The sequence below is a fragment of the Olea europaea genome, chromosome 12, assembly GCF_002742605.1.
Source record: "Olea europaea var. sylvestris chromosome 12, O_europaea_v1, whole genome shotgun sequence".
Lineage (NCBI taxonomy): Eukaryota > Viridiplantae > Streptophyta > Magnoliopsida > Lamiales > Oleaceae > Olea > Olea europaea.
The window spans coordinates 29,792,125-29,803,583 of NC_036248.1; the positions used below are offsets into that span (position 1 = coordinate 29,792,125).

The following is an 11,459-nucleotide window of genomic DNA, read 5'->3' on the forward strand; positions in this document are numbered from 1 at the left end:
ATTGTTAAACTAATTTTAACATACTTTGATTTAATTGAAAAATTATATTAATCTAATATTGATTTCTCGATGATAATTTTCCCATTAATTTTTTATTTCTTTGGATTTATTTTTTTCTTTTTTTCTTGACTTGGATCTCAGTTGAATTAGATGTCAGGGTCATATGATTTGATGCTTTTGTAATTATAGTTAATTAACTATTTTGTTGTTGCTTCAATCAAAGTTTGTATAATATGCATTAGTTTATTCACTTTCATATTTGTCTCCTTGCATGATTCCTCACTTGTACAATGTTGTTGCGTGCATCATTACCATAATCGCTCTACCTATATTATATTCCATGTGATGTGATCCAAGGAATGAAGCAAACTCGGGCAAGGATCCATTGATAGTCAAAGAAAGGCCAATGACTCGATCGCAAGCAAAAAGGGTCAAATAAGCAATGGGATTGCTCATTTAAGGTACAATGGATGAAGCGTTGGTCTTGGTGAGCAAAGGAACCAGTGTCGTGATGGGGTTGAGTGAGGAAACAAGTTGGTTCAACTTGATACAAGTGATGGACAAAGGAGCGGAACAACAATGCTATGCGGTCGCATAGCATACCAAGGCATGTGACCACATGCACCGTGGTACCGGCTGGATGTTTGGAAGTGATCTATGCAACCACATAGAATAACACTATGTGGCCGCATAGAAGAAAAGTTGCACTAATTTTCCAATTTCGCAAATTTTCTTAATTATGTTAAAACTCTAATTGTTAGTAACTTTTGTAATATTTTAGTCTTTAATTCCATTTCGACTAGGGTTTGGTGAGTTTATTATAAATAGAACTCATTGTTTCATTGTAAAATAACTTTCATTCATATTAATAGAGAGAATTAATTTGTGAGCAATTTTTGCTTTTGCTTCATTGAACTAATTTTACGTACTTATCAAGAATTAATTCTTGTGGTGTTCAATAATTCGGGTGAGATTCCTGAATCTTGTGATTAATTGGTCAATATATTGTCGGCAATTATGTTGGTTACTTGGTTTAATATTTTTGGGTCAAATTCTAAACGTTGATTCTTGGCTTTCTTGGGTTCCATTCAATCTCATGCGGGTTTCGTAACTATTATTGCTACGTGGGTTCGCATCACCATGTGAAAGTTGAATTTTGTTTGATATATGTATAAATTGTGAGGATTCGTCTTCTTTCTTAGCAAATAATTCATCCATTGAGATCTAGATTTGTTTTGTTTAAAAGAAAGATGCATTTTTTTTCTTCTTCTATTGGTGATTTTATTCTAATTTCTACCAAAAATTTGCATTTGGCTTCTTTAGCGATGTGTTAGGCATCACTTCTTTGACTTGACTTGTAGCAATTCAATTTGATAACAGTCTTTGATATCAATTTTCATTGCTTGGTAACTGTGAGCATGGAAAATCTTTGATGAAATTATGGAATTACAAAATTTGGGTTGATCAGAATTCCTTTCCTTATTGTTTTTTGAAAATGATACCAAATAAGTAATTGAGGCGGAGTGGGAATTGCGTTGAATACGAGCCCAAGTTCAATCATCTCAAGTTTGAAACTTTAACTATATACATGGAAAGCATCTAAATTATCTGGCATGCCTTTAGATATTGATATTGGTCTGGTGACTGAGAAAAGTCTAGAAACATGTGATTTGTTAGTCAGTATCCATTTATTGACTACAAGTGGATGTTGTGCAATTGTGGTGCTTTGTCAATATTTTGTTTTATTTACCTTTCAATTGTAGATCTACTGTTAAAAATTTTAGTGGAAAGTGGTTATCTTCTATTAGAATATTTTTCAAAGGGAAATTTTTCTTTGAGGTTCTTTTCTTTCATTGTGGAGAGAACCAATAGGATTCCAAATTTTTGGTGTTGAAGTGATCCACTTCATCGTCCATCTCTTCAACAAAATTTTGCTTCCACCACAATAGATTGTAATTTTTTAGAAATACTATAGACAACTTACATTCGTACATTTCGCTAGCACTTTGGTCATTTAATTAATAGTGCTTACAGAATGCAATGAATTTCAATAAATATGCCCATTCTCTTATTAATTTTCTGCATAAATGGCCAATCCATCTTATTACAATTTTTAGATTGTTTTGAAGTGGGAATTACTCGCAATTTGATGAATGTCTCTCTTTTTACAGGCATTTGGTTCTGTTAGGAATGTTCTACCCTTTACAAGTATGAGTAGACGCAATAGAGACTTCATCCGTACATTCGATTAAGGTGCTAGATTTAGTCATTGAACCACTGCAGATGCTATTGATAACTCTCACCAAAATTGTGATAGTGATGAGGATGACGACAATAGTGGTACGTTTTTAGCTAACCGTTTACGTTGTCAAGGTAGAATTGTTTTTGGTCGCTCTGGGGCTCTCATAGGTTCAGATGAAGTAAATTGAGAACAAGATTAGCAGGAAAATTCACCTTCTTCAAAAAGAGGTTCCACAACCACTATTGGAATATAATGACACTGTCGATCGATCATCTTTAATTTGGTTTGTTCCTTTTACGGTTAGCAGACATTGCTTGAGTATATTAACGCCCTCGATTGACTATTTTTGATTTGATTTGTTCCTTTTACGGTTAATTTTCCTATTGGATGATAAACTATTTTAGTAAAATTTTGTGTTTTGTAGGTAGTCATGGTTTCTTTTCATGTTTTGAAATGGAGTTGCCCATTCTATTAGGCATTTAAGTAGGCTTTCCCATTTACTTTTTGCGTTCTCATTGTATGTGTTTGAATACATACACAGAAACCACCAAAAACTCTTCATTCAATTTCTTCGATCATATTACTCTTCAAAAGTTTAAAAGAAAAGTAAAATAAAAAGACAAATAATTATACTGAAACTCCTTTAATTAATTCATTTACTAACATTTTAGGCTTTGTATTTCTTATTACGACATACTGAGAAATACTGTTATTGATTATTTTCTCGACATCAATAAATGAATTTGTGAAATCAATGTTGTAATTTTTGTACCTCTTCTACCACTTACAGAGACAAAATGTACCAGACATAAATGGGAAGTCAAGGTGAGGCTTCATTTTAACCTCATTTCGATTATATGATATTGATTTTTTTTCCACGTTTTTAAATTTTATTTGGTGGTTCATTTGTTTAACCACAAATATAAATGGAGCTCTATATATTTTTTTGACTCTCCCATTGCACTAGTATCTCGATCAAAAATTTCAAGAAATTTTGTTTCCAACATATGTGCTCTACAGTGCTCGATCCTTGCTCATTTCACATATGATAAGTCTAAAAAATTGCTAATAAGATTTTTCGTACATGTTAGATAGCCACATTGATAATTTAAAATTGTGACTTGACTATAAAATTATGACTCTGTTGCATAAATTTTTTGTTTTTCCTCTCAAGCTAACTTCATTTTTTAATGTAACAGATTAATAAGCACCAGGAATTAAGGATACTAGTTGCTTCTATACTGTTTCTATTAATGGTGTCAAAAAATATTTTCTTCATTTCTTTGTACTCTTGAGATGCTTCAAAATTGTATTTTACTCGTAAAATCATATGGAAATTTACCTTGTCAAATTAAGTTTATTTTGTTGATCTCATTATTTCCGTCAATCCTTCAAACTCAACACACTAGGGGCAAACGACTAGTATTATGTAAAAGTGAGTGAGCAATATGTAATCTTTTATTTTTAAGTGAACAAGCATAAGCATTCCATGTCGATTGGCACCACCACATTCTTCATTTTATCTTTCTACTCAAATGCTTTGGCCACTCCCATTCTACTCCCTCGTCCTTTCTTATTCCGCAGGTAGCTACCCTTTTTCACTTCTAAATTTAATCATCTCTGTGGAGAGAAACTATCTGGATTATTGGTTGATTTTGTGGGTTTGAAGGTCAAAGCCCTTAATTAACATTGCCTGCATTGTAGAGAATCTTCTTGCTTGCTGTTTTTGGGTAGGTGAAATCGGTGTTATTAGGGTTACTATTTTGGAAACAGAAGATCATAAATCGATATGAAACAAATGGAGAATTGTTAATTGTTTGATAATTATCAAATGACATTCATTCTAAGTTGATAGACTAGATTTTAACTTGTTTTTGTTCTTTTATATTGTCCATACCCAACATGCCATAAAAGGATAGGGATCCATTTGTGATTGTTTACAAACAGCAACCACAATCATGAGCTGTTGTCAGAGACGATGGCAATTTTTCGCCCCCTTCACCACCTCCTTTATTGATTCCAACATTGTATGTTAACTTTTTCTATTCTGAAAGGAAAAAAATCAACTGGCTGCTTATCATAACATGCTTAATAATAAGATATGGAGCTAGGATATTATTCTTCTATCATAATGATTTGCTGACTTTTCTAACTTCAATTTTTTTTTTTTTTTGAAATAAAGAATGTTAGGAAATTTGGTTACAGTAAGAGATTACTAGGTTCATCTAGGGAAATGAATTAGCAGCCTCTGGTCCAGATTTTTAGATGACCGTAAACACTTTTCGTGTTGAATTTTCTCACATACTAGCATTATTGCAATAGCTGTTTTGTGAACGAAAAATAGTTTCTTATACGAATGTATATCAAAAACAAATTGATAGAAGTGTTGACATTGTAATTGAAATAATGAGATTCAGACTATATGACGAGATCGACATTCCTTTTAATTCTTTTGACATATTATAAATGGTTGCGTTGACATAACATACCATATAAATATTTCAATCTTACCTTGCCTGAACATTTTACGTATAACAAATAGAAAACAAAAGTAAGAAACAGAAGCACCAAGATTCATTGTGTCTTCTAGTCTCAATCAAAAGTAGCATACATTTCATCCTATTCTGTGTAATGGTCAACAGTCTTCATTCATGACAGCCAGCGATAAAGTTCTTGGAGGAGATAAAGTTGATAAAATACATGGTTGAAAAGTTGTGGATTCTATGAAATGTGTGGTTGAAAATGAATTGACCGGGGAAAAAATGAATTTTAGAAAATGGGTGCCAAATGGGGGCATAGTATCTTCTTACTTGACATAATTAAAAATTGTATGTTGTTGTATTTATGTACAATTATCTGTCTATCGATAAATCTACCCCCCATGCGCTTGCCCGTGCACAGTGGCTCAAACATGAAGAAACTCACAAACTATATGAATAGCAGGAAATAGTGTTTACGTGCCGTGCTATTTATTGAATGTTGGGTAAGGAAGGTTAGATGACACTAGACAATATTAAGAATGAAAAACAAGCTAATATCTTATTTATTATATTGTTCAGTTATGTTTAATAGTGAGTCATAAATGCATAGACCATAGTGTAATTGAATATGTTGTTCTTGTTCTTGTTCTTGTTATGGTTGCTCTTTTTGCTAATTAGTTTCTTATCTCCACCTGCAGTTTGAGGAAGTCAAAATGGGCTATGTGATAAGCACTATGGGAACTTTATGAGCATGGGGGCATGCCCAAAATATATGCCCTTCTGAAATGTTCAATTTGTACATTTGGGGATCATATAATTTTGGGACAATGCCCTTTCATTCTACTCAACTTACATTCTTATGTTAGGACGATATCAGACTAAGGAAGTTTAATATTGATTAATACGTAATGGTTTTTTGTTCTGTGTTTCTCTAAAACAACTTATTTCTTGCGAAAGGTGTAAAGTACAGCTAATGTAATAGGAACAGTGCTCATCCTATAAGTTAGAAAATATAAAGTCTTGTCTTCCACCGTCGCTACTATGTAGCCTTTTTGCTTATTATATGTTTTTTTTGTTTCTCTATATGTAAATTTTTTGTACTACAGTTTTGTACTCAATTACATATTTTCTATTTTTTATGAGTTAAACACTTTCCAATGGACCGACCGTTGACTTTGACTACTAGTAAATGTTATACATAGCAATTCAAATAGTATTTAAATCAAGGGATGGCAAAATACCTCCTCTGAATAGGTTAGAGATTTTCCACTCTGTTGGGAAATCTGAATGAGGACAGGAAACATGATCCTCGTCTCGTCTCGTTTCTTACTTTTTATTTTATTTTATATTATGTTTTTAAATTGAAATATTTTAATCTTGCTCAAACTCATCTCTGTCTTGGCAGGGTGAAGACAAGGAGGGTTGTCTCACCTTACTCTGGTCCCGTTTGCCATTCCTGTTAATAATCATATTAATTATTTTTTTCATTTCAAGAATTTAATCTAATTGATAAAAAAATTTTTTACCAATCGTACAATGGACATCCTTATTGTTTTTTATATCATTATGAGAAATTTATAATAAAATATAGGGAAAATTGCAGCAGAAGCCCCAAACCTTTAAAATACTTGCAGACTTTCCCCAAACCTTTGATTTGTGGCAGCCGTCACCCCTAACCTTTACATTCGTTGCAGCGAAGGCCCTTTTGGACGGAAACCGTTTAAACGCCCGTCAGTTAACCACCCAAATAAAAAAGTGACCACTTTTGGCCAAAATAGAGGAGGGTAAAATCGTTCAAACACTTAAAATACCATTTCATCTTCCTTTTTACTAGTTTTTCGAATTTCTGGCGCACGACTAACGGGAACAAGAGAAGCAAGATTTGCGATGAAAGGGACAATGAACTCGCTAAAGTTGGAGAAGTCGACGACGGAGATGTCGGATGTGCGTGCCATCTAAGGGGATCTCTACGAAAACCGGTATATGGTACGTTTTTGCAGGTGTGGTCGTTGGCAGTTATAGAGAGTAAAAATCTTGAAAACGTAGTATTTTTTAGAAACCCATATACCTAAATGTTGATATTGTTACAACGAAGTACTATAGCCCTTTGTCTGTAATCGATTTTGTATTTTCGTTGTTTGTGGGGAACAAAGTACGTAGAGTTTTTTGAAAATTGCATGAAATGGACTATACGGACAAAATGTTGTAATGAGTACGTTGGAACGTCTATTGTGATATCCATATTTGTTCTGATTAGCCTTGCGTAATGTTTCCCCTTTTCAGGAGAGAACTCTGCCTATTTCACGATCTGCCTAAACCATGGTGGGATGATTTTCAGTAAGATGTGAAATTATGTGTATGAACATGGTAAGATCAGCTATCTCGACTACGTGGATCCAGATTTATTCAACCGATTTCTGTTAGACAATGCAATAAAGATGTTGGGTTACAAAGAGCGTATGAGGTACATCTATAGGCTTCAAAAGAAAAGATGGTCAAAGGGGTCATTTTGGTTAGTTACTGATGCAGACTTCATGAATGTTGTAAAATGGGTTGGTCCTACAAGAGTTGCAGATATGTACTGTTTGCCGATACAAACCGCAATGTTGGAATTACCGTAGGATGAGAATGTACCAACTAGAGATTTAGTGACTGATATGGAAACTGGTGAGATTTTGGAGAGTGTGTGTGTCAATAATGAGGATACGAAGGTTGGACAAAAACCTACGTTTGCAGTTGAGGTTTTCGATGACACAGTAGAGGGTAATGATTGTTACGTGATTGATGAATTTGAAGGGGATCAGTTGCGTGAGTCAGATGTTGTGGATAGCAGGTGAGACAGTGTAGTGGACAATGTGGACTTAGTAGAGGTACAGGTAGGTGCAAATGATCAGCCGGTGGAGCAAATATGGGAGACGTCAACCTCTTATATACCATGTTCAGCTGAAAATGAAGCAGGAGTAGAAGTTGCAAATGATCCTGTTGACACATAGTTCGAGCTGCCCACATTTGAGGGTGCAACGGGATTGGAAGATCCTGTTGACATACAGTTCGAGCAGCCCACGTCTGAGGGTGCAACGGGATTGGAAGATCTTGGAAATGCATCTGTTCAACCCTCTGTTGAAGAAGCCATTAATGCTCAGAATATTGGCACTGGGTCTTCTGGTGGTGAATCACAGGTGGAAGAAGAGGATAATAATATTGACCTGGAACATTTCTCTAATTCTGAATACGAACAAGAGGATGTGGAAGAGGACAACCAAGGCGAAGACACATTTTTTAGATTGAGTGAGGGAGTAGATATTGGGTTGGGGAATGAAAGCAATGAAGGACCTAATAAGCAGAATGTAAACGTAAATGCAGTAAACAGTGGTTTAGACTACAGGGAGTCAGATGACCTGAGAACTATCTCAAGTGGTGATGAAGCGGGTGCCACAAGTAACAGCAGAAAGGAAGTTTGGTTTAACCCTTCAACTGACATGGACCCTAACGTTTATGTGTCATAGATTTGGGGCCCCTAATGCTTATTTTTAAAATGTTTGGGGGTCCCAAAACTCTTAATTGACATATGTTTGGGGTCCCAGATGCTTATTTTCCAAATGTTTGGGCCCCAGATGCTCAAATTTCAAAGGTTTGGGGTCCCAGATATTCATTTGTTGTATATTTGGGTTTCTGTTATTCACATATACTAACATGTTTAAAATGTTCTGCTGCGCTATACAGGTATGAAGTTTGAGAACACAAAATTTTTGAGAGCGGCTATTGTACAATACTCTGTGAAGAATGAAAGAGAACTGTGATATGTGAAGAACGAACCACATAGGATAAGAGTAAAATGTCAAGAGAATTTTCCATAGCAATTGTATGCCTACAAACAGCAAGACTTCAGCGTAAGGATCAACACGTTCCGAGACAAACATAGCTGCACGTTGGTCTGGCAAAATAGTAAGGTCCATGCGAGTTTTTTGGCCAAGAAATACATACGTAAGTTTAGGTCGGAACCGAAGTTATCCATGAACAGTTTCGTGGAAACAGTGAAGGAGGACTGTATGTATGAAATATCAAAATATCAATATTATAGAACAAGAGCAAAATGTGCAGCGGTTATGACTGGACTTGTTAAGGAACAATATAAGATTTTTTGGGACTATGGGGAAGAGTTGAAGAAAACTAACCCTTGAAGTACTGTGCAGGTTGAGGGAACAAGAGGTGTGTTCAAGAGAATGTATGTATACTTGGGGGCATGTAAAAAAGGTTTCAAGGTTGGTTGTAGGCCTGTGATAGGACTTGATGGGTGTTTTCTGAAGACTACACATGGGGGTCAATTATTGGCAGCAGTGGGGATTGACGGTGAGAATTGTATGTTTCCAATTGCTTCGGCAGTCGTGGATGCAGAGAATAGAGCCAACTGGACTTGGTTTATAGAACTTTTGGTGGTGGATATAGAAATGTATAATAGTAGGGCTTGGACTTTCATATCTGACAAGCAAAAAGGATTGGTTGAAGTCTTGAATCAGTGTTGTGAAGGTACAGAACACAGCTGCTGCCCAAGACATTTGCACAACAATTTCACTCTCAAACATAAAGGGCTAACTCTGAAGAATTTGTTTTGGGTTGCAACCAAGTCTACAACTGTACCAGAGTGGAATGCAGTTATGAATGAGATGAAGATGGTAAATGAAGAAGCCTTCTGTTGGTTTAAGGAGAAGCCTGCAGCTCAATGGACGAGATCCCATTTCCAGGAGAATACGAAGTGCGATATCTTGTTGAATAAATTGTGCGAAGCTTTCAATGCCTCCATCGTTATAGCTAGGGAGAAGCATATAATCACAATATTGGATAAGATAAGGCATCAACAAATGACATGGATGGTTGCAAAGAGGGAGGCAGCTCAAAGGTGGGATCGTGCATATGGTCCAAAAATTGTAGGGATAATTGAGAAGGCTAAATTAGACGCGAGGTTTATGAGGGCAGATTATGCAGGTAATCAAAAATTTGAAGTTCTTAACACAGATGGTTTGAGGTGGAGTGTGGATTTGGGGACAAAAGAATGTGTATGTAGGAAATGGCAACTGACTGGAATTCCTTGTGCACATGCCATTTCTGGTATGTTGTTAAGGAGAATAGAAATAGATGAATTGTAGATGAATATTACAAGAAAGAAAGATATCTGATGGCATACAACCCCGTGATTCAGCTAATGTTAGGGCCTGAACTTTGGTCTGAATTAGGGAAACACCCATTGAAGCCACCAGTGAAGAAGAAGCAGGATGGTAGGCCTAAAAAGCTCAGAAAAAGATCTCAGACCGAACTACCTGCTTGAGTTAAAATGACTCGAACAGGCATGCAAATGACGTGTAGAAGGTGTAGAGAAGCTGGACACAATAAGAGAACATGCACTGCACAGATGCAGCCTACTAACGCACCACAATCACAGAAGCGGAAGAGAGAGAGAGAGCTGTAGCTACCTCAAAGGGAAATGCACCACAATCACAGTCACAGAAACAGAAGGGAAAGAAGTCCAAAACAGTGTAGTCTAGATGTCATTGGATGTAGAAATGTAATTGAACTTTTTGGAATGGATTATGGATTTTGATGTTTTGGGAATGGTACCATGACAATATATGTGCTACCAATGTATACAGGTTTTTATGTGCTACCAATGTGTACAGGATTTTATGTATACATGAATGAATTATGGATTTTTGATGTTTTGGGAAGTGTTAAAATACTCTTCATTGTGAGGGTTGAAGTTTCATAAATTAATGTGTGCTACCAATGTATACTAGTTTTTATGTGACATCTACACTTGAAGGTGCTGTTAATTTTGTACTGGAAACTGTTGTTAAAGTGATGAGGTATTTACTATAAGCAGTTGAATAGAAAAGGGACATTTTCACCATTTTTTCAAAGGTATGGGACCAACAATCCACAACGTGCGAAATGTTGGGGGCTTTATCTGCACGACATACCTAACGTTTGGGGCTTTCACTGCAAGCTTTGCCAAATGTTTGGGTGTTAATATTTGCATATTTATTCGACAACAAAATTTGTCAATATTAACAGTGAACATGTACAGAACACCACAAAATTGCAACGCATTTAAGTCTTCATTAATATAAGGAAAGAAGTAGGTTACACCATGAAGAAAGGATGATTACAGATCCAAGTAAAAACTCCAAAAACCCCTACAAAGATTTAACTGCAGATCCACTTCGCAAACATTCCACATGCAAACCCACAAAACCAAATCTTCCATACCCTACCTCCATTCGAACGGAGTTGCCTAATTTCAGCTTCCATATCTCGTCTCGAGCTCAGAAGACCAGGTATCAGCTCCCTTGATCTCTAACACATTAGGGGATCCCACCAAAGAAAGAATGTACAACCTTGCAGATCCATACCTCATGGACAGGTAAGAAATCGTCTACCTAGGTTCAAGTTAGTCCACGATGTCTTCATCTGGGCACGAGTTCTGCAATTGCACTCTGACATCTCCATTACTTCTACGTTCGGTTCAGGATGTTGATAGAGAGTGAGAAACTGACAACTGACAGACAATTTATTAGGGTTGTACTTGTATTCTTCATTTGGAGGGAACTGAACAAGTGAAAAAGGAAGATGAAATGGTATTTTAAGTGTTTGGATGATTTTACCCTCCTTTATTTTGTTTAAAAGTGGTCAATTTTTTATTTGACTGATCAATTGACGGGCGTTTAGACGGTTTCCGTCCAAAA

The 11,459-nt window shown here is 35.8% G+C and overlaps 1 protein-coding gene across 1 annotated transcript; it reads left to right on the forward strand.

The window, feature by feature from the left end:
• The first annotated feature begins 8,415 nt into the window (after positions 1-8,415).
• Positions 8,416-9,866, forward strand: LOC111406886. Its single transcript, XM_023036250.1, has 2 exons — positions 8,416-8,445; positions 8,916-9,866. The coding sequence occupies exons 1-2, from the start codon at positions 8,416-8,418 to the stop codon at positions 9,864-9,866; spliced, it is 981 nt and encodes a 326-aa protein (XP_022892018.1).
• Positions 9,867-11,459: the final 1,593 nt, after the last annotated feature.

Coding starts and splice junctions, on each gene's coding strand:
- LOC111406886 (XM_023036250.1), top strand. CDS start 8,416: ATGTTTAAAATGTTCTGCTGCGCTATACAG. Junction 8,446..8,915: donor TGTTCTGCTGCGCTATACAG/GTATGAAGTTTG, acceptor AGTACTGTGCAG/GTTGAGGGAACAAGAGGTGT.